General features: G+C 36.8%; 3 protein-coding genes across 8 annotated transcripts; all 3 read right to left on the bottom strand.

The window, feature by feature from the left end:
• Nucleotides 1-1,784: 1,784 nt before the first annotated feature.
• Nucleotides 1,785-6,564, bottom strand: LOC147389788 (putative prolyl 4-hydroxylase 7). 5 transcript variants are annotated; one of them, XM_086418055.1, is made up of 7 exons: nt 6,362-6,564; nt 4,342-4,463; nt 4,080-4,141; nt 3,898-4,002; nt 2,606-2,663; nt 2,365-2,537; nt 1,785-2,250 (listed from the first exon to the last, which is right to left on the bottom strand). In XM_086418055.1, the coding sequence occupies exons 1-7, from the start codon at nt 6,430-6,432 to the stop codon at nt 1,882-1,884; spliced, it is 960 nt and encodes a 319-aa protein (XP_086274181.1). In that variant the 5' UTR covers nt 6,433-6,564; the 3' UTR covers nt 1,785-1,881. The 5 variants fall into 5 exon arrangements, with proteins under 5 accessions (XP_086274181.1, XP_086274180.1, XP_086274183.1 ...); XM_086418054.1 differs by having other exon boundaries at nt 4,342-4,469; nt 6,362-6,563; XM_086418057.1 differs by having other exon boundaries at nt 4,080-4,137; nt 4,347-4,463; nt 6,362-6,563.
• Nucleotides 6,565-8,444: 1,880 nt separating this feature from the next.
• Nucleotides 8,445-16,283, bottom strand: LOC147389787 (DExH-box ATP-dependent RNA helicase DExH12-like). Of its 2 annotated transcripts, none has more exons than XM_086418053.1 (5): nt 16,226-16,283; nt 16,029-16,125; nt 12,897-15,871; nt 12,100-12,489; nt 8,445-11,944 (listed from the first exon to the last, which is right to left on the bottom strand). In XM_086418053.1, exons 3-5 carry the CDS (start codon nt 15,855-15,857, stop codon nt 8,753-8,755), a joined length of 6,543 nt encoding a protein of 2,180 aa, XP_086274179.1. In that variant the 5' UTR covers nt 15,858-15,871; nt 16,029-16,125; nt 16,226-16,283; the 3' UTR covers nt 8,445-8,752. The 2 variants fall into 2 exon arrangements, with proteins under 2 accessions (XP_086274179.1, XP_086274178.1); XM_086418052.1 differs by having other exon boundaries at nt 16,021-16,125; nt 16,226-16,273.
• Nucleotides 16,284-19,699: 3,416 nt separating this feature from the next.
• LOC147389786 (uncharacterized) lies at nt 19,700-23,124 on the bottom strand. Its single transcript, XM_086419585.1, has 5 exons — nt 22,774-23,124; nt 22,319-22,385; nt 20,572-20,620; nt 20,123-20,167; nt 19,700-19,954 (listed from the first exon to the last, which is right to left on the bottom strand). The coding sequence occupies exons 1-5, from the start codon at nt 23,113-23,115 to the stop codon at nt 19,888-19,890; spliced, it is 570 nt and encodes a 189-aa protein (XP_086275711.1). The 5' UTR covers nt 23,116-23,124; the 3' UTR covers nt 19,700-19,887.
• Nucleotides 23,125-23,773: the final 649 nt, after the last annotated feature.

Here is a 23,773-nt window from a genome sequence, read left to right as displayed (position 1 = left end):
TTGGATTGGGCGTTTGCTTTTTTTTTTTTTTTTCTTGTAAGTTTTCCTAATGATTTGTAGATGCTTCGATAGGATTGATGAGTTCTGTTGATGGGCCCATAGAGTGATGTTTGTCCCCTATCGTCGATGCACTTGAATTAATAAAAGACATAGTTTTCAATAGGATTGAATGGAAGAAGATCATTTCATTTGGCCTCCAAATTTTTGGGATAAGATTTTGAGGGCAATGGTGATGATGCTTATCATTATGCAGAGATTAAAAAAACAAATGAGGTCAAAGAAATTAAAATATGAAAAGAGGTTTTGTTGGTGTTTTTCTTGCTTGAAGAATTCAAGAAAGATTGGTTTTTAATGCATAAAGTTGGCAACTTGATATTATGTAACTGAAGCAAATGCAAATAAAATTAAATATTCCAACTACATCATCAACTTGCCTCTTACGGTAATCTCTCTCTCTCTCTCTTGAAGTTAGCAAATAAAATTGAATATTCCAACTATATCATCAATTTGCTGATTTGGGTTGAGTCTGACTTTGCTTCAAAATTAGAAGGAACCCTCCTGGTTACAAGGCAAATGACGTTTGCCCCTACATTTCCACCAAAATTTGAAATACATCCTTGGAAACGCCACGTGTAATCCAATAGAGAAGTGGGCTGCCCGCTTCAAAGTTTTTTCCATTTGGGTTTGTTCTAATTTTTAAATTTAAACGATAACGGTTACATTAGTCAAAATCATGGTGTTAAGTATCTCAAATATTTACCAAAAGCCAGAAGGTAGGAGTAATTCACCCACCATCGATATTGCTGCCATTATAACATATACTTTCTCATCAGTTACTTATGTTATTAATTTTTTGAAGAGACATTGAGAGAATATTATAATGGCATTTTTAAGTTAATTTGGGATTATGCTTGGCCACCAAGTTTCCTTAGCCACCCTCGACGTAGTCCAATATATATATAATAGTCAAAGTCAAAAAGAATCTAGAGTTATGAGAGATGTTAATATCATGAAGAATGACCTGTGCCTGGACTAGAGGGACATCCATCCAATGGTGCATGTCCTTGGACTCACGACGAGGCCCACACCTCCTCTAATCCAATCACTTAAAAAAGTCTCGATAAGACTAACAAAAAATGACCTAAATACCTTCATCTCCAATCTCTAGCCACAAGATTCCTTGATTTTTGGTTGTTGGACTTGTCCTTCAATCCATCAGTATTAAACCCTTTGGAGACTTGACACTTGTAGGATATTGTCTGTTTTGGCCGAAACCTGCATGACTTTAAAACATGTCCTACATGATAGAATCTAATTTGCCCTTATAATCCAGGTATTGAACGTCTACCCCCATTAATGTGGGACTAAACTCACAACTTCCCCTACCATTTCATCCAGTGCACATGACGACTCCACTTTAACCCATTCAAGTCTAATCTTAAATTTTATCTTGACAATGAATCCTTAAGAACAAACATTACTTAAGGGCTTTCGGTTCTATAGGTTGAAAATGATGTCATATAGGCCGTTTCTCATTAACCTATTAGAGAAGAAAAAGGTTGAAGGCATACCATCAGTTTGAAAACGTAGGGGATAACTCAGATTCACCAAAATGTTGAGGAGTACATCTAAACCGCCCCCCAAAAATATGTTTCAACGTTTATATGTGAGTTTAGACCTCAAAATGTCCAAGTATTTTTATCATGGATTCCAAATTAAAATTTGAGGAATCTCTTTAGATATCATTAATGAAGCTTATATTTGGAGGTTAGATTCTCTGACTACACGCACAAACCGTTCAGTATCAATTTTGATTTATTAATGAATATTCATTAACAACACTCTCAAAAGACAAGAATAAGTCGATGTCCGTGGAGTTTGTTAACACACGTTACAACTCTTCCTACATGAGCCATAGTAATCGGGAGTCCCGATCATGTATACGGGATTCCTCTGGCATTCTCCCAAAGCAGCCCAGCTGCGACAATTATCATCTTCATCTGTGCACCCTCCGCTTTCTGATTCCAATGAAGCCTTCTTTCCCTCAATAGCTCTCACATGGAAAAATTTGATGGCGCACCATTTCTCGCCCTCAACTACAGGGCATCTGGCATGAGAGCTGCTCCCATCAGGGCTTGTGTTGGGATGGATATTAAAGAAGAGCACCGCATTCCCTTTAATGGGTTTCACAGCGTAACCTGTCTTTGCACAGTTGGACCAAGTGTAGTCCTTCGGTTGAGTGTTTTTGAACTGTATGCAAAAAGTAGAGCTCATATTGAGCAGTGTGCATAGATAAAAATAGCGAACTACTAATCATAAAGCAGACATTCCAGATGGGTTCTTTTCTTCCTTCCATGGTCTTACCTCTGATTCCTGGAAGAGAATCTCGCCACCCTTAGTGACATTTGAAAGATACAACACTACTGTTGCCATTAGAGGCTCACTTGAACCCAACTGGGCTTTATCACCATTGTAATCTAGATGCTGCTTGGTATCTTCATGCACATAGTGCAGAATCTGCACACGCTTGCTATTCTCTGAAGGCAGAAGAACATTTGGTAATTCAATTAAATACACTCCGAGAACAGTGACTGAGGAACAATACCTTTGGGAATAAATGTCCAAGCGGAAATTCTGTCCTCAATCCTTGCAACAATATCATCCTATTTGATACCAAACCATAAAAAAAATTAAAAATTGCTCAAGTCTCATGCTACCAAATGATGAACTAATATACGAAGGTTCCAAATATGTGACAAGAATCAAACTATTAAGTACACATATTCAGGAACGAATACACGCAAGCATGAATGCAAGTATTACAGTTTCTGCTTGATCACATTAAACAAACCCTTACCATTAGTACATATCACTATCACTAAGTCATTCGCCAATAGCCACATCAACTGCATTCCATGAATAGACTTCTTTTCTTGCATTCTTTTGAGAATGACTAGGTTGCTACTAATCACTTTTAGCAGCGATCTAAAGTAGAAAAATGTTTGATTTTATCCTTTATGGCAATAAAAAGTTGTAGTCCAAAGGGACGTCGATGAAGCAGATATATCATGAGAACTTACTGATGGTCAAGCCTTAATGGTCTTACTGATAGTGATTTGGAATGAATTCTCTACAATGGTGTTGACAAGCATCGTCATCGTTTACACCGTATCCAATTCCTTGGGTCGACAACATGAATCTTATTTCATCATATGGCTCTATCATGAACATACTTCAGACAAAGAATGTTTATCTTTTTAATTATTACTTCCATCCATGTCATTTTCAATCTTTTGTCTTTTTAGAATCCACAACTTGCACCAAAGTATTCATTCTCATCATTGTTGTTATAGGTCTTTTTTGTACGTATACAAACCATCTCAAATGACTTTCCCTTATTTTATCTCATATTGGAACTACTCCTAAATCTCTTTGAATATACTAATTCTAGATTTTGTCTTTCCTAGCCTACCCACTCATTCATCTCAACATCCTTCTCTCTGCTACACTTTATCTATGAAGACATTGTTCTTGACAACCCAATATTCAACACAAAAAAGCATGTCTACCCTTATTTCCGTCGTATAAATTTGTATCTTTAGTTTTATCAGTACACGTAGATCACATACCATTCCAGAAGTGCTACTCCACTGCATCCACCCAAGCAGCACTAGTTTTATGGATCACATACTCCCTAGAAGCTTCCTTACCATAGTTACACTCCTTACATTCTGTCTTGGTACTTATCTTAAAATAATTAGTTTCTAATGTATCCCCCATAATTTTAGTGTTGAATTTACTCCTTCTAGTTTTATCTAGTAACAATAAATCATCTGAGAATAACAGGAATAGCGAAGACCCAATTATTTTCATGAAGTGAAAAACAAGAAAACTCACTTGTTCTATATCCAAGGGTGTCACAGAATTTGTAAGTAGATTTCCATTAACAATCTTCCCTGTATCATTTTCTTTCACCAAAGACTTCTCTATCTTGCCATGTGCCTGAGCCAAAAAGACAGATTTTGAGAACTAGTGTAAGCACAAGAAGTTTAACATTTTCTGAGAGACACGTCAACTACCAAAGAAATAAGGTGGTCACACTCCTCATCAGAGAGAAAATCTCTATACAAGAACACCCTGCCTCAAGAAAAGAAAAAAAATACATTGTCAAGACAACCAAACAAGGCATATAGATAAAAAATGGAACATATTGTTAGCTTATACGCTTTAAAGTTGATCAAAGACCATTAACAATAAACGCATAATCGCACTTGATCGGAATGATACACACACTAAACATCCTCATATGTCATAAGTAACCTAGTGAGAAATGAGAGATACCTAACCTTGGTCGCCAGGAGAGTTGGGTAACTTGTGAGGGGTTAATTCGGGTGGATCGAGTTGAATTGCCCAATTGTATAATGGGCTGCTGGTTCATCTCGGTCTTTGTTCTCAATTCCTTCCTGTAACTGTATCATGAGGCTGATATACTCATATAAATAGTTAAGATCATTTCCTCATCAGACAACAAACATCCAAGTTGCACTTCTTTTGCTTAAATATGCATCTTTGATTTCCTTTAAATTTATGAGAGATTTCGCATGTTTAGCGGATCATGAAGAAATCCAAAAATACTACAAAAATCTCATAATATCTAAGTTGATTAAAGAAACAGAAGTATAATCATCTCACAAAGAAAAGCACTGTTTTCTAGACCATCAAGATTAAGCATCTGCAACAGGAACCAGTCACCTATTCAAGTTCCACATAGGAAAAGATAACATTTAAAAAGCACTGGTTCTAGACAATCAATATTAAATAGCTACAAGAGGAACCAGACCCCTTGAGCTTAGACCCATAGCTCAGTTTGTTTGATACATTGGAAAGCAAATTTGAGGTCATCGGTTTGAGTCCAGCTTACCCAACCAAAAGACACCTATTCATATTCTAACTAGGTAATAGACAACATTTAAAACTAGATATTCCATAAAATCCCACAAAACATACAGAGCAATGGCCGCTCCAAATTGTGTTCGATGTAAGAACATTAGGATACAATTTGTTCAGAAACCGCTCAAATATGAACTTAGGATTACCATGGCTTGAGTAGCTAAATTGGTTGATGTAAGTTGATCGCTCTATAGTATTTATTATATCTCAAATTTCACATAATAAATACTTGCATTATTTCCCTCCGTCATTTCTAGAAGATTCCCTAGCTGATCGTTGTCTACTTCATGTGACAATTGGTTCTGTTGCAACATGTTGCCACCAGGGATTGCCCCAGCATGAACTAAATGAAATGAATGATCGGGATTTATGCCAGTAAGTCCCTCTTCGTATCTTATAGATTCTTTATATGTGAGGTATGGTAGATTATAGAATGTAAATACTTCATGAATGTTAGACTAACACTTGAGAATCTACCTTAGAAAATAAAGTAAAACGTGAAAGAATCTAAATGTTAAAAAGAAATCTTGTAAAAGAGGGGGGGAAGGGGGGAAGGGATTTGATCAATAAAAAATTATTCTTCAATATTTCCATCTTCATATCCTGCCCCGTGTGGCATTATCCTTTTAAAATTTTAGAATTCGATTGATCTTCAACGTACATACAAGTATACTTCTATCCATAGAAAAATAAAAGTAAAAAAAAATCTTATTTTGCCTTTTTTTTTCATCCTAAATAGAATCAAGCTTAGACACTAAACCATATCCATGTGATTGTGGGTTTGCCCTCATCTTACCCACCAAAAACAACAGCCTAAAAACATAAGCTCAGAGCTCGAATTTCAGGATGAACAACCAAAAATAAGAATCAAACAGTTTCTAGAATTAGCCATCTTTTAGTTCAATGAAAAAACCCATGTTATAAGTAATCAACTTCAATTTCTCTTCTACACAAACTGGGGGAAACCTCTATTTGAGAACAATTCCATTTTGGAATTTTGAATATTACAAAAGAAATCAACATCTGGGTTTCAATTATCTATATAAATTTCATAATATTTCTGTTTAGAGACCCTAAACTTATATACATTAGAAATAAACCCATACACAATCTACAAGAATAATTGCAAGAACACAAACTAAGACAAATCTCAGTTCAAAACCAACAAAAATGATATCTTTTCCAGCATTTCAACCAAAAGATTTGAAAATAAAAAATAGTAAAGAAAAGATTAGAAACCCAGATTTCTAAATCGAAGAGAACTATCATTTAAACTAAATCTTTCGTGGCATTCCAACAAGAACCCATATCAATAAACCACAGATTGCGTCTCAAATTACTGAATATTTTAAATTAAATTGGAACCACCCATCACTTGAAGAGTAGGAAGAGAAATGAGATGGCTTCTTACCTTTCAGCTGCAGAGCTCCATATAGAACATGACAGCATCAACGTCAGAGAAATTGAAAGAAGAGATGCCATAGATTTTACTGATTATCATCAAAGAGACAACATAATCTGCTTGTGATGTTTTTGTATTTTTGTTTCTATTTAATTTTGGCTTCTTCTACATTTTCTTTCCTTTTTTGCTTTTTCTTTTGCTTTGGAATTTTGATGATGCGGTCCAAGTGTCCAAGTAATGGTTTTAAAACTCGTTTTTACGTCTCGTCCATGATCGATACCGAGTTGTCTCGAACGAGTCATCTTGTTGAGACCATGGTTTTAAACCATTTAAAAAAAATCTGAAGAGAAATGAAGATTTCAACAAAACCTCACCATTTCGTCCAAGATTTCCACAATATCTCATCTTTTGACTTTATTTAAAGGACAAACTCCTTTGTTCTTTGATTCACTTGGTTGAAAATTGATTTTAGAATGAAAAAATAGGGTTTGGAGGATGAAAACAGAGGAGATTGCATTGTCTTGAAAATCTCAAAGGTCTCGATCCTAAAAAGTATATCCATCCATATTATTGTTGGGCGGTACCAAGATGAGTCCGACGATAGGTCTCGGTCGAGTTTTAAAACCATGGGTGCAACAAACACTAGAGAGTCAATTGGGACACTAACCCGACTCGGCCCAGAAAACAAGGGTTTTGGGTTCAGGCCTTGATCTTGAGTTGGAAAATGTAGGTTAGGGATCAAAATTTTCAACCCATTCAATATTGGAAAGTTCATGAATCTAATACTTCTATAAAATCCAAAAATCAACTCTAGCCGGACCTGACCCCATTGGGGCTGGTTTAGGTTCATTCAACTTCAAGGCGTAGGGCTGGTCTAAGGTAAAACCTGACTCTTTTAGGGCCAGATTAAGTGAAAACGAGCTTGTCCCCAACCCGTCCATTAACAACCCTAACTATCACAATGTACATTGCAACCAAAATCAACAACTGAGATCATCTCGAATCAACAGAGCAATCTCCCTTTGTTGTTAGAATCATTTGATTGTTAAATTCTAATCCCATATTGTTAGGATCAATTTATACAAACTTGTTCTCAGTGTCCAAAAACTTCTTTGGCTTTGTCAATTGGACTTGAGGTTACCAAGTAGTGAATTCGACACTTTAAAATCTTAAAAAGCACTGAATTCACCAATTTTGAAAGCAACACATCAGCCCCTTTAAAATCCAAGAGCAGTGAATTCGTTCCTTGAGGTTACTAGGGAACAAAATGACCCTTTTTTATTTTTGTGGAAATAAGTTATTTTTAGAAGGATAAAAAATGATAAATAATTTAAATTTTTGAAAAACAAAACACTTGTGCTTCACTTAAGATAGTCATTCAAGGGGCAAAGAAAAGCAAATCCTCGATTAATGATCAACAGTCCGCCTTTTTCCTCTGTGACCACACATAGAGGGTTTGAAACTTTGAATTTTAAGCGAAACCAATAGCATGTCATTCTTAATGTTTTTAAATTATGTGCAGATACAAATAGAAGAAATGCAGGTGAGAACCCTAAGTTAGATGACAAGGTCTGAGCCCTCCGATTTTCCCTTTTGACTGATGATCCAAAAAGGAGTCATGGGCACTCCAGAAAGGACCCATAATTTTCTTCCTGTGAGTGACAGACACAAGATCCACACAGTAATGTTCCGTGGTTAGTGCAAATTTCATATATGTACTTGGAGGCAGTCATCATCAATGTTTTGCCCTTGTCAGCCAACCTGATCTCGACGTTGGCCTCATAACCCAAGATTACTGAAGAGAGAGAACATCGTGTAAATTCACAAGGCAGTGCATTTAATCTCAATAATGGAGTGCAGTAGTGGTTTTATCGGATAAGAACCCACCATCTCACACCATGATAGATAGTTGATACCATGTCCAAGTTGAACAGAAGCATATTCACAGATCCTGCAATAAGGTTAACTTGGCAAGTTCCTTAACCAAATAAAACAGTGTACACTGCTATGTCCTTAATGGTACATGAGCTACGGAAAAAACAAATTCCGGCTTAAAAACAATTGATGATACTCTGAGCCCACAAATGCTACATTAAAGTCAGAAATCAAAAAGGTAAATCATAACTAACTGCCTCATCCATGAGGGCTCAAATAAACAAAATAAGCTTACTAAGAGCTAGTGTAACTAAGTTTAACATCTCTCCCATCGTCAACGTTCCAATAAGCATAACAAACATTAAGAAACCATAACAAGTGAACTTCAAGATACAACAGAACCATGACAGAATTGGTATTGTAGTCAAATACAAGAAAATTAACCAGAAAGGATATGCTTCTGTATACTTTTGATCAGGAAGAACAGTCATCTACGATCAAACAGGTAGCCACACAGCTCGCATTTCATTCCTTCCCACTGTCATCACCTGCTCCAGCTGCTTCTTTGACATCAATTGTAAAACTGTACTCCTGGTCACATCCCAGGTATGAGTCGCACATGAAATAAAGGGTGTAGGACTTCTTTCCAACTTCAGTGGGAGCAGCAAACTCGAGCTTGACCTTTGACTTCCGTTGTAGAGAAACCCTCTTGATGGCAAGCAACTGATTAGTTTTGCTATCACCGACCACAAGCCACCATCCTTCTTCTTTGGCTTTAGGGTACCTGGGGGCATCCACGGGTCCCACCTCTGATCTCCCTTCAAGATCCCGTTCAAGCGTGACTAGTAGAGAAACATCTTCCCCGGCCCCCACGTTGTCACTTTCCATTACCTCGTATGTCATATCAATGTTAGGGAAACGGTTGCAAAACCGTGCAATGTCGAGTAACTGTGAATCTGTCATCTGCAGCAGTTCCCGCCTCTCTTCATCCTCCATCTCTACCAAATCAAAGACCGTCTCTATACTCTTTCCTGGGTTATCTTGGCATTTCTTTGCCAGATCCTTGGTGAAGTGTGGAAGCTGTAGAAGCACAGAATCACGCTCCCACATACTCTGTGTCACCATCTGACTAACTTCCATCGCAAGAAGAGCCAAGCTAAGCCACCCATTGCTGGAGATAACATCAACCATTGCTTGAAGCAGCCTACTAGCAGAAAGGAGCACCTCTCGCTGATCAGAGGCTAGGTTTCCAACGACAGAGTGCCTTGAGAAGTGGGCTTGCAGCAGTGCATTTGCTTTGACATGTGGGTCCGTACATTTGGGATTTTCAAAGGAGAACCTCTGGTGGTTAATTAACCTTCTTATCAAATCTTCCTCCCCTGGTCGAATGGGAATCTGTGCATATTCTGAAGCTGAAGCCAGAATCTCAAGAAGACCCTTCATCTTTGTTTTGGAAGTCAACGAAGAACTAAAGCGCTCTATTGTAGTGTAACTGATGTAGTAATAGGATGCTATCATGCCAAGGTTCAGAGGAGAAAGGTCCATATCCTCCTCTATCGTAACACATTTACTTGCTTCCAAATCGCTTAGTGTGTTCTCTACAAGCTCAGAAAGGTGATCCGAAAGATGCCTGTGACTTACTCCCTGGAGATTGTAGTAGTTTGGGTTTTGAGTGAGCCTTCGATACATGAACGTCCATGTGAGGTAATCCACCGCATCTTGCTTGTTCTCAATAACTCCGACGACAACTTCCGCATTAAGATTGTCATGCAAGTAGTGGTGTAGATGACTTTCCACGGGGAATGCTTCATACAAGAACTTCTTGTAATATTCTTTACGAGGAGCATGGCAGAGGATGACACACTTACCGGAGTTATCTAGAAGAGGTCTACTAGCATGACCCATCATCTGCAACAGATCAGTAACCGGGTAGTCAGTGTGAGCATTTTCGCGCCCATCATAATATTGCGTTCCCATAACCACCACCAGGTGAGCTGATAATGGCATACCCCAGCACATTGAATTGCTTGCAACACAGACTTGAATCCAACCAGCCATGAACAAATGAGACACAACTTCCTGATCCATGCTGGTAAGACCTTCATGCAAGTAGCCGACACCATGACGGAGTGTGGCACTCAACATGGGTTCCTTAACCTTTGAGATGAAAGGTTCAAGTTCTTCCACTGAACGTAATAGAAATGGGGGATTCTCTCCACCATCTGCACTTGAGTAGGTCATGAGATCTACTGCAGTAAGCCGGGCATGCTTCCTCGTAGGAACAAATATAAGGGCAGGCTTCCCATTCTTTGCGTGTTGGACAATAGCCGTGTATGTTGGCTTTGTCATTGCTTGCATCCTTGCTTCAAAATTAGCTATGTCCACACCTTGGATGTGTATCTCAAGAGGCACGGGACGCACACCCGGAGGGAAATTGAAAAGACCATGAGAAGTTGCACCTATCCATTCCCCAAGATCTTTTGCATTAGCAAGAGAAGTCGAAAGTGCCACTATACGGATCTTGTTCTCACTCTGACTCGCAATATATCTCATTCTAGAGACAATCACCTCCAAGATAGGACCTCCTTGACCACCAATCAGGTGGAGCTCATCAATGATGAAAAGGCTCACCTGTTGAACGTGCTTTCGTTGTTTCCAGCGGCGGGACAAAGCATCCCATTTCTCAGGTGTACTTATAATTACTTGTCCTTTTTCAAGCAGTTTCAAGTCTGTCGCCGTTTCGCCTGTCAATTCTACCACCCTCATTCCCAGACCCTTTCCGAACTTCTTCTCCCAATCACGATACCGTTCCTTGGCCAGAGCTTCAATAGGAGCAATATACACGGCACGCATGATGCTCTCAGGTCCTTTCTGATGATTCCTCAACACGGCAAACTCTGCACAAATTGTCTTTCCACTTCCTGTTGGTGCCGCAACCAAGACATTGTCGTCTGTGTTATATAAGACAGTGAAAACCTGAGTTTGGACCGGATTGAAGTGCTTGAATTCGTGATAGAGAGCTTCGTATGCAGGATTTCTCAAAGCAGTCACGGGTAGTGGTTGCAAGTCCAACAATTCAGTAGGTGGAGGATACTTTTCTGGTAAAATAAGGTGTCTGAATGAAACAGGTAAGACAGACTGAGAGCCAAGCCACCTGTCTGACACAACACGAATGAAGTACTGTGGAGGCAGTGGTTCATAGATTGGTACTGTGAAATTCAAGGTGTGGTCCTCATCAATATATTGCTTCTTCAGAATAAAATATTCATGATGAAGAATATATTCCCCGTCATTGTCCTCAACAATAATCCAAAATGGCTCCACAAAACCATGGACTTTGTCTTCCCATTGAAAATCGGGTGTAATCGTGAGTTCAACTCTTAACACAGTACGAGTGATTGGTTGAACATGTGCTGCCAGGTTAAGCTTTGGGAACTGGTGAATGAATTTGTGAAGTGTTCTTCCCATTTTAGGGAAACGAATGAGCTCTCCAATCTCCTGAGAGGAGAGATCATAGTACCTTTCCCAAGCCAAATCCTTCTTCTCCAATTTCATCAAAATTTCATTTGGAATTCCACTGAATTGCCGAAGGGGTGTCTGGACACTCCACATCCTCTTAGTAACCATCTTGCACAAGTTCAAAGCCTTCTCAGTTAATTGCGCCCATCCTCTTTTCAACACAATCTCAAAAAGAGCTCGCACAAGACGTCCCGCACTCTACAAAGAGAAAATAAAATAGAGTAAATAGGTAGTGGAAAACACATTTATTTTTAAAAACACAGCCAACCCACATGTCTGGGGTGAGGCTTTGATGATTGATATGAAAAACAACAAAAGACAACACAAATAAGTTAGCCATGATAATAACAAACCTGGGTGATGAACACCATGTCAGATGTCAGTGAAAGCCCCTCAAGCTTCAGCCGCGAAATATAAGCTTGGAGCAAAACATTGATCTTGGCACTAGGCTCTTCCAAGCTTTCTTTGATGGGAATAGGTACACGGTCTAGAAGCTTGGCCAATTCCATCTTCTCATCTTGTCTCACAGTTACATATTTGAATTCTTCACTGAGGGAGAATAACCGACACAGCTCAATGTCACCCATTGTGGGCTTCAGATATTCATTATACGTAGATATTGTGCCATGAGTTATATAATAGTAGCTAGCTATGCGGCCAAGGTCTGTGACTTGGAAATAGCCACTTTTCCTATCATACTTCACAAGATTATTTTTGTCCAATATGGTTGCAGCAGAATGGATCTGCAAAAATGTTAGAACAATATCAGGTATTCATAGCATAGTAAACAAGTTCGGATTTGGCAATTATATGACAGAACTACGCAAAAATTTCCAAATTGTCTGACTAATATACTTCCAAATATATTCTTGGAACGTCAATAGCTTCATTGCAACACCAAAATAACCTAGATTTTTAATCAGTTGGAACACTAAATTTGCTTGGCATTTCAGTATGGGAAATGCAGGTTCCATTTTACGTGACAATCTACGTATACTTTCCATTAAATTTACCTATATAGATATATGGGTTAGAAGTTTCGGTATATATTATATATACCTTCTATATGGTTAAGGACACCAACCAAACTTAGCATGACAACAAACTAAACAGAAAAGACCAAAACTTAAAGTCAAGGTTCAATTCTTACCAGATCAGCCCTCCGCTCTTCCAATGTTATGTCTCTAGTCAGAACATCAGGTGCTATACCATAGAGAGTTGGATTCCTCAGCATACGAACATACAAGTACGTGTAGCCCATCCAATTGCAAGCTTCTCTAGCATTCTGAACTGTTCCAAGAACAATTTCTGCATTCAACTGATCAGCCAATTTGGACACAAACTGGCTTTCAATAGGAAGTTGTTGATTCATTAGCGAGAGATAGTACTGCAGTTCACTATGCCCTGTCAAGATAATCCCCTCACCATAAGTGTCAAACTGAGGCCTTCCTGCACGGCCAAGCATCTGCATAACATCCAGAGGACTTAGTTCAGTCCAAGCTCCTTTCTCCGGATTGTAAATCTGGGTGCCTTTGATAATCACAGTGTGAGCCGGTAAATTAACACCCCAAGCAAGAGTAGCAGTGGAAACCAACACTTGTACGTGACCATCACCAAAGAGATCCTCAACGAGTTGACGGTCAACCCTTGCCATTCCGGCATTATGAATAGCGAACCCATATGGCAATAGGTCTTTGAGATCATTGCTCTTAACAAGTTCTGTATGACTGTGGAGAATCTCACGACTTGCACTATCTTCTTTCAGGAAACGACCTAGAGTGTCATTAGCAAGAGCGGAATCTCGTATTGCACGAGCAGTTTTGGTCGTTTCTTTTCTCGAGTGAACGAATATAAGGACTTGATACTTTCCAGCTACGGCCATCACCTTTTCATAACAGATTTCGTTCATCAATTGGAATCTCTGTAAAGGCTTCTTGACTGTGATTCCGATATACTGCTGAGCGAGTGGACAAGGTCTGTAGCTATTATCGAAATGGAAAAGCCCCTTTCCCATATCAACCCGTAAAAATAAAGCCACGTCTTCATAATTGGGGAGTGTAGCAGATAAACCCACTAACCGTATATGCTCTTTCGTGGTCTCAATTTGCCTAACTGTTCTTGCAACGATACTTTCAAGCACAGGTCCTCTGTTATCATGAAGAAGATGAATCTCATCTATAATAAGAAGTTTCACAAGTTGGGTATAAGTCCGATCTCCAGATTTTCTAGTTATAATATCCCACTTCTCAGGAGTCGTGACAATTATCTGTGTTTCATCGATTTGTTGGCGAGTCAAAGACTGGTCTCCACTTAGCTCCTTTACCTTGACATCATAATGTTGCAAACGATTGGACAAATTTCCAACTACTTCAGCAACAAGAGCTTTCATCGGTGCCACATAAACAATCTTGTAATCGTTGGTGTTAAATGACCCATCTGGGTTCCTATGAAGTGCAATCTGCTGAAGTATGGTTAGCATTGCAACGTTTGTTTTCCCAGCACCAGTTGGAGCACACAACAAGATGTTCTCCGCAGTAAAAAGGGCGGTCTCATAGACTTTACTCTGAATCCTGTTCAGCTGAGTCATCCCTTGAAAAGCGGGTTGCGCCCAATCAGGCATTACAGATATCTTTATAAGCTCTTCACCTGGAGCGAGTGGCTTTGGCTTCAATGCTGGCACGTGAACTTCTTCATATCCCTTACTATGATTCCGATAAGACCCCTGTGGAAGCTCGCATTTCTTATTTGCCATCAGAAGCCCACCTTGATTAAAAGCAATGCTATCAAGGTCAAGCAATTGGCGTTGCCCCTTCAACCAACCACTCTCTCCATCTCTATCAATAACCCCTCTCCTCCTATCTCTGTCCTCATCTCCACCACCACCACTCTCATCTTTCAAACGCCGAGCTTCTTCTCTTATACTCTTCTCCAAGTTCTTCTGCCGTTCTTTAGCAGTTGCCCTAGTGGCGTACAACTGCTCAAGAATTGCAACCAAATCCGGACCCGAACCCATCATTTCTTCCTCAATCTTTTTTCTCTCCTCCTGATCCTCTGCTCTTGCCAAGCGAGTACACCACACTATCTTCAACCGGTTCCGTAAAAGAAACTTGATTAGACTGAACTTATCAAAATCTAAAAGCTTTACAAGCCCATTCTCCACATCCCTATCATCACCTTCAACAAGTATTTTAAGTACACCTTCAGCAAGTTTCTGACAATGTTGTGGATCAATCTCTTCATATGCTTGCGAGATCTTCCTCTGAAGCCAATACGCATCAATGTCTTGAACATTTAGGGTCATACCCTCATTGGCTTCTTCCATATCATCGTCATCGATCCCACCACCCATCTGCATAGCCCCAGATCCATGGGCATCCAACCCATCATCTTCATCCTCTTCATCCTCCTGAACCTGATCGTAATCACTCTCCTCTTCCTCGTCGTCCTCTTCAAACTCAACAGCAACACCAATATCATCATCAAGAGCATCATCGGCATTAGTAGCTGTGGCCACCGATGCATCACCCCCATCTTGGTAATCCGTAATAAGTCTCCCAATTGATACCAACTGATCAAACGTATTGTTTGGAATTACATTCAACAGTTTTTCAATCTCCTTCTTCTTTTCAGGATTCTTGACCTTCTCATTCTTCATAACCGCCAAAACCTCATCGGCAGCACCGCAAAGTACGTCTTGCGGTTGCCCACCTAAATGTTGTTGAATAACACTAAGCAAGGCCTCATAAGCAGCACGGGTTTCCTTCGTCTTCGGCTTGTACACACCTTCTTCAGGAAGATTAAGAACACTCTCTTCTCCAAGACGACGGCGCTTACGATCCCTTTTTGGAATAGATTCCGAAGTAAGAGGCTCGCGTTCTTTCTTCTTCTTGCTTTTCTTAAGCTTTTCTTCAAGCTCAGCAGGTCTTCCTTTGTAAACCCGGTCACCAAAGCTTTTGGGGTCAATCTTACCCCAGAGAGATTCAGGCTCACCAGTCGGCTCATGGGTGTCGCGGGGACGAGAGTCGGTGGTCAAGACAAGACTCGAATTGGCTCGGTACTCGTACTGTTTGAATCGGGCGTGTGCTTCCGCACCACCACCTAAGTGTGCCATTTATTTGTAGAAAACTAAAATCGAGATTCCACAAAGAAAGAAAGAAAAAAAAAAAGACTTTTTGATCAATTTCTCAAGAACCCTAGATAAAAAAAAATTGAACTCAAAAACCCAAGATTAAAAGTGTGGAATCAAAATGGGAGAACAAGCAGAAACAACTTACAAAAATGCCTTTTTTAGGTCTCAAAACATACTACGATTCGTCTCGACCTAGTTTTGGATTGAAAACTAGCCACCACGATACTTGGTCTGAATGTCTTACCTTACCCTAAACATAAGCAGAAACAAATCGATGAGCGAAGAACACAAATGAAAGAAAGAAGAAATAAATGAGAAATCGAAAAACTGTAACGAAGTTATAAGCAAACCTCAAGAAAGAAGAGACGGTGGTTTGATGAGCATGTCGAGTGAATAATTTTCACAGATTTTAAATACCAGTTCCCCAGGTCGACTCGCCGCCTTACCGATACCAAGTCGACTCGTTCAACTCATTTCGCGTCGGCCAAGTTTTATTTTAAACCGATTTTAACGTTTATTTCACACCAATAACTATTTTTTTAATTTGTTTTCTCTCTCATTTGTTAAGAAAATAATAATAATAATAATTTTTTAGTGAGAATAATGGCACCCACTTTTTGAGATATGGTTTTTAAATTCGGTTTCATGTATCATCTCATTTAATCCTGATATCGAGTTAATTCGGATGATACATCTCGTTTCGTTCAACATTGAGATAATGATTTTTAACCATTTAAAAAATCTAAAAACATTCAAAAATGATTCCTATTAAAAAGTGAAGACACAAAAATATAAAAGTAATTAAAAAAATCATAATATACCTATCAAAATAAATAAATAAATAAATAAAATATTTGCATTATTACATATGTTTCATCTTCTTCATTTGATTTCGTCTTGAATCGGATGAAAAAAATAAAATTTTCCCCCAAAACCTTTTTTTTTCGTTCACTTGATTAAGAAGATGAAAAAAAATCGATTTAGGTGAAAGAATATAGAGTTGAGAACGTTTAACTTGTTCATCTCGTTTAACTCGAAAGATTTTGAAAATCTCATCTGATACATATCGTTTGTCTTGCAATTTATTCATTGTTTTTAGGTATCGTTTGTCTCGGACGAGATTTTACAAAATCTCGTCCGAACGTGGACGTCTCAAATAGGTTTGTGAGTTGGTCTCGTTCAACCCCGATACCAAGTTAACTCGAACGATACATCTCAGTCTCGAACGAGTTTTAAAATGATGATCTTCACTCGCTTAAAAAAAATTGACGTATGACTCTCATTTGTATTGGTATTTGAACCCACCATAATAATCGGACATTTAAAATCTTAAATTTATGCTCATGTCAATGGAGAAGATGAAGAAAAGAACTCTTCTTAGTTCTTTCATTTTCTATTGATTCTACGGTTCAAAATGTTCTAAAAACTATTATTTCAACGGATTACAACAATGGAATATGATTAGTATTGAAATTTCATTTTATTTTTAAGTTTTCTCATTGATTTATTTCATTTGTTTGAACTCTAATGAATGAATCGCAAGAATTCAATTTAAAAAGAAAATCGTTCAATCATATGACCACAGTTATAATGAATCTGATGATTCAAAAGTTATAGATAAAACTTGTATCTTTCCATGAATTTATTGCTCTTTGTGTTTTGTGTTTTGTGTTTTGTGTTTTGTGTTTTACATTTCACAGAAAATACTTTGTGTCAATAGGACACGTCTAACATGACTTAAGTCGTGGCACCTGAGTCATGTTGACATGTCTTAAGTCATCCGAGTCTTGTCAACATTGATAATGTTGCATTGCTCATGTCTTGTTGACACATAATTTTTAGATACCAAAACAAAATGTCAAACAGACACATCTGACATGACTTATTCAATGACGGTCATCTCTTGTCGATGTGGCTTAAGCTATGTCAAGGGGTTGGGGGCGGATTTACAGTGGGGGTACTTAGCCCCCACAAGAATTTTCAATGTCAATGGATAAAAAAAATATGTCACTATTGCCCCCACAAATTTTTTTCCCCACTTTTAGTTGCCCTCACAATTATATTTTTTTTTTAACCCTTAGTTATCCCCACAAAAAAATTTCTACTCTTAGTTGCCCCCACATGGGTAAAATCCTGGTTATGTCGCTCGTATCTTATTGACATGGCTTAACACATGTCAATCTTTTAGGATCGACATAAACAACCCAAAAAAAAATTAGTTTGTTTCCAGATTTAATGCATTATCAACAAGTTCTTGTTATCAATACTTTCTAAAAATATTTGTGAATGCCTTTAAGCATTCAAATGTTGTACATTAGAGTTTTAACCATAATCTAAATCAGATCCTACCATTTGCCCTAATTTTTCTATCGTTTTTCTCATTACAAAAGTAGATACGATAAACAAACAAAAAAGAATTTAAGTTTGATGTCTTTAAAGTTTCAAAGCAACTCTTAGTCAAAGATGGAATTCTTTGTGGGATGAAGACGTAATGAGAAAGAAGTTTGAGCATAACTGACGAAAACAGTTTAGTTAGTGCATATACCAAATTCTAGGGGTGCAACTACTAACTAAGTGTAGATGTTTCAAAAAGTAGGTGTCAGTATTACGACTCATAATCCTTTTGATGATATTGCAAGATTTTTTTGTTATTAATTATATAGTCGGTAATGATGCATTAAATAAAGTGATGAAATCAATAATAAAAATTGTGAACTCAACAGTAAAAAGTGGTGAATACGACATTGTAAATGTAATACAAATTTATTTTATATATTTTCATTTTTTCAACTTGGATAATGGATAGATCTCCTTGAATACTCAAAATGCATACATTATATTTTGCAAAATAGATATTTGAATCAAAAGTTATTACAAAATTTTGAAAAACCAAATAGAATTTCAACTCCATTTGTCATTTTTTTGTTATAATCTTCGAAATAAATTAAAAAATATATTTAAATATTAAAAATTAGGAACATACCAATATCCAAGATGATCAAAAATGATTTTGAAAAACCTTATTATAAGAAAAAAATATAAAATAGTAGTTTGGATATTTCAAAAATATTATGAGATATGAGATAAGATATAAATGGACTAACAAATATCAAGCCACCACTCAAAGTTAGGTTTATTAGAAAGAAACCCCTCTCATAGGGTCTATTAAGGATCTTGTTAACGTAGTTAAAATGCAATAAATACACTTTGGAAATTGGATTTTGTATCGAAAATGCCCTTAAAAACTCTTTTTTATTCTTATCAAAATATTGTTAATACTCATTCCCAAGGTGTATTTATTGCACTTTAACGTGAACAAAATCCACTCACTACTTATCCTTTGTATGGTATATACTCCTTTTAATTAAATTACATTTTAAAAATGGTTTTTTTTTTTCTTTCATTTTTTGGGAGCTTTTCAAAACACATTTCTAAGAGCATTTACAATGGCAATGCCATATTTGCCATTTTCAATTCCATTTTTTTAAAACAATAAAGTGAAAAAATGTTATATTTTATATGCCTCTTTTAAATGATTATTTGGTATAAAAGAATCTAAAATAATAATTTTTTTATGCTTTTGATGACAATTTGATAAAAAAATAATAGTTCTTTCCTAATCAATTTTGAGATATTCTAAAAATAATGTCAAATATAACATTATTTTAACATATTCTATTTTTGAGAGACCATATGGTACTTGCATTCGAGAGCTTTTAGGAGAATTCCAAAATTTGAGACATGGTCTTAGTCCATAATATGATTTGTGCTCATTGCAAGTACTCACATACAATGAACATGAATTTCAAATAGAAAAATTGCTCTTTAAGAAATGTTAAAAATACTTAATATTCTAATCCATTGTTTTGCATATTCAATCAAAATATCAAAGTTGATCCCTTTGACAATGCTAAGCACATAGGATACAAGACATGAACAGGAGAATTTTTTTAATAGTCTTCAGCCGTGAAGTTATCCTTGCATGATTCCAATATGTTGGGCAAGGCCACAGCTATGGTAGACGGACAAGCTTGTTCACAGCCGAGTCCAGAGCATCTACGTGCCGCCTCAATACCTTTCTTCACAGCAGTTAAGCAAGCAAGCAAGAGAAGCCAAAATTTACATCCCCAGCTAGGAGTGCGTGTGTGTGAGAGAGAGAGACCAAGCCAAACTTGACATGACTCCCAACAGTGTAAACATAGATGAATGAAAGTATTAAAAAAACAGAAATAAAGATGAAAGGATACAGTTGCATAGCTTGACTCTCGACGCCCTTCATTTCCTCATTTAATCTGCAGCAAAAAAAAATCCCGAGATGAAGAAATAGACACAACTTTAGCTGTTTTAAAAACCATAAATCAACTAATATTTATCCACAGTAAATTGGCAGCATTATGGTCTATGGATGGAAATATTCTCTTTTTATTTTTCATATAGTTCGGTCTTTTAAAAAAAAAAACTTAGAATTAACTGCAACAAAAATATTATATTATGATACAGTTTTATTGCGTTTTCGGTTCCGAAAGGATCCGTGTCAAGTGCCTTGTGTTTGTGTCACTGACACGTTTGTATCAGTGTAACAAAGTTGACAGGAATGGCCTGAAATGAACCCCCTTGCAAACCACACTTCCATTTCTGTTGTTTCCACGGTCTTTCAAATAAACATGATTAAAAAGTTAAGGGAAGAAATTACTACCTAAGACATGAATTTATATGACGGTTTCCCCTGGTTGCTGCATCAAGTGCTGCAAAGTAAATAATGAAATGAAAGGGTGCACATTAAATGAAGGTATTCATAAAGATATTCGCATCATCAAAATGTTTATAGGCATTTGATATTTGTGGAGTTAACTATGAAGAAGTCATGCTTATTCGCTTAAATAGAATCATTTCTAATCAGCAGCATTTTATTGAGATTCTTGTCATCATGCATTCAATTTTTCTTAATCTAGTGAAATAAAAATAAGAATAAGAATAATAATAAAGGAGTGACTCCATTTTGATGGTGAGACTCGAGCCTTCAGTGAGAAGATCTCACCATTTTTCTTAATCTAGTGAAATAATAATAATAAAGGAGTGACTCCATTTTGATGGTGAGACTCGAACCTTCAGTGAGCAGTCTATAGAGTCCCTTACAAATGGTGAGATTCTTCCTACTTCTTTGCTCTCTGTTATAGTTATGCTCATACATCGAATTTAATTTTACCAGCCCCCTAAATCCTACAAATCTTGACTAACCCATACCAAACCCTAGCTTCCACTTTGCTACAACCTAACCCACATTAAATCCATCTAATTCAGCAATTTAATACATCATTTTTTACCAAAATTTTACCATGTTTGAATCTTCTTAGCAGCCTCCAATCCAAATGGAACAAATAGCGGGCTACCATCAATCTACAGACCATTGGACATTGTAAACTGCTAAAAAGATTCAGGTGGTCACAGTGGCATAGTGCCAAGGGCATAATTATTATGTCCATTTCATGTTATTGATATTGAACACCATACAGAGTTAAGATGTTCTCAAGTAGTTTAGACTCAGAAGTGTACTTCATTCTTTTCAGGCTACATTAGTCCTTAGCCTTCGTGTTTGCCAAGAAAATAATTTCCTTGTCTCTAAATCTTAACACATAGCCCCTTTATGTTTATTGATACTTTAATTGGAACAGATGACACGGTCGAGAAGGAAAAATATGAAATGAGACATTGAACCTTGGGTATACTTTCAATTTCACTCCCATTCTTGGGATTAGATGCCCTAGAGTTAAAACATTATGTAAGCTAATCTTTGAATAAAATCAAATAAGACTAGTTCAATCTTCCTGTTTTTCTTGATATGTGTAGTTTTGTGTTAATTACCTCAATGTCACGAATCCATTGATTTTGGCAGATAACAGATTAGCAGTTTATGAACCGCGACGAGAAAGTAGCAAAATTTACTTATCAAAACACAGAGACACACAGAATTATGATACAAGTAATGACTTTTTGACTCCCCCAAGTGGCATACTCAAAACACTCTCCTGACGTGGCATATGCTAGAACCATAGATCTTTACTCCTCGGGATACACAACAGCACATATTTATGGGGATGTGCATGTGTATCCCGAGGCATAAAATCTATGGTTCTAGCACATACCACATCAGGGGAGTATTTTGAGTAGGCCACGTGTGGGAGACATATTATCACAACTCTTATGATATACTAAACCCATTGAAGTTACATATTGGAATTCTGTGAAAGAAAATTCTTTCCTTCAAATTTAGTAGATTCCCAGGTGAGCACAAAATGATGATTTTTTTTTTCTTTTTTTCAGAACAGTTATTATTTTACAACATATATGAGTTTCTAATATAGTTCTCAATTTAACAGTCTGGATGGACATCAAATAACAAGAACAAGCATAAATTAATAACCTTCGATGAATTTTGGGTTTACCTGATTCTTGTAGGCGGCCAGCAACATCACTGAAGCAGCGCATGTGATCGACTGAACTGCTAGTAACCTTTAAGAAACACAATAATTCATCAAATATACTGATAATAAAAATCTTTAACAAGAAATGGAACTATATACAATTAAGAACAAATTATGGAGCTTTTATGCTAAAATTCTACAGATATTAGTTGGTGGACTTTTGTTTCTCCAATACAAAGTGATTCTTCAAAAAAATAAAAAAAATTCCTGATTAACAGAAGAGATGGCTTTAAACACAATTGAATGAAAGAATAACTCCTCGAATGAGTAGTTTTCCATCCAAACTTATAATTATGCAAATTTCAGTTAACTTTAATTTTTTATTTTTTTTGGCGAAAAATTCAATTATAATTGCGATGAACGAACCTTGAAGGAATTGCGAAGCATTTAATTTCAGAAACTAAGTAAATACTGACCTCAGAGAGAGCCAAGCGGAGAGAAGAGAAGAGAGAGATGTAGCTTTCAGCAATGGCCACCGAATCCCTCTCAACGATCTCGAGAGCTCTCAAAATGTCATTTTGATCGAACGAGGGTTTCGGTTCAGAACTATCTTCCTGGGAATCAGAAGGGTTTTGGGGAGAGTTCTCTATTAGATCTTGATCTGGTTTTGAGATTAGGGTTTCTGGGTTCGTTGAGGGATGGATTGGCGTTTCTTCCATTTTCCCGCGATTGTATCTGCGACGTTTTAACTGTCCAAATGGTTTTCTAATTTCGGGTGCCTCCGGAGTCCGGACTTTGATAAATATTCGAGGAATCATGAAAATTTCGATTTATTTGAAATATATATATATATATATTATTATTATTATAATTAAATGGCAAAATGACATAATCTTCAATAATATATTTGACAAAATTATCTATATTATTTACTTTGAGAAATTTTATAAAATTATTAATAAAATAAAATAACAACTATGTATTATTTGATAACCCACTAAATCTTGTCTGTGGTTCAAATATAATTTTAAATAAAGAATTACAAAGATGTTTAGATATGGATAGATCTCAACAACAAGACTTTCTATATCCATTTCTCTTTCACGTGTATATTTGTGCACTTACTTATAGTTATGAAATAAATATATCGATTCTTGTGAAAAATTTTCATTAAGGTTATGATAAAAAATCTAATTCACTACTTGTGAAACATTTAATTTCTCGAATGTATCAATAAAATTATATGATTTTTTTTACAAAATGAATTAATAATATATATATATATATATATATATATATATATAGAGAGAGAGAGAGAGAGAGAGAGAGAGAGAAAGAAAGACGAGGTTATATGGAGTGAATGACCATCTATATCCATGGATCATATGTCAACATAGTGCCCAAATACATCATCGGGTGCCACATGTATGTATAGCATGAAATTCTATGAACTAAATAGAAAGAAAAAAAAATTGA

The sequence above is a fragment of the Akebia trifoliata genome, chromosome 12 (assembly GCF_017979445.1).
Source record: "Akebia trifoliata isolate Shusen 1 chromosome 12, ASM1797944v1, whole genome shotgun sequence".
NCBI classification, from domain to species: Eukaryota; Viridiplantae; Streptophyta; class Magnoliopsida; order Ranunculales; family Lardizabalaceae; genus Akebia; species Akebia trifoliata.
Note: the sequence above shows the minus strand (reverse complement) of the source record. Positions and strands in the feature narration are given on the sequence as shown.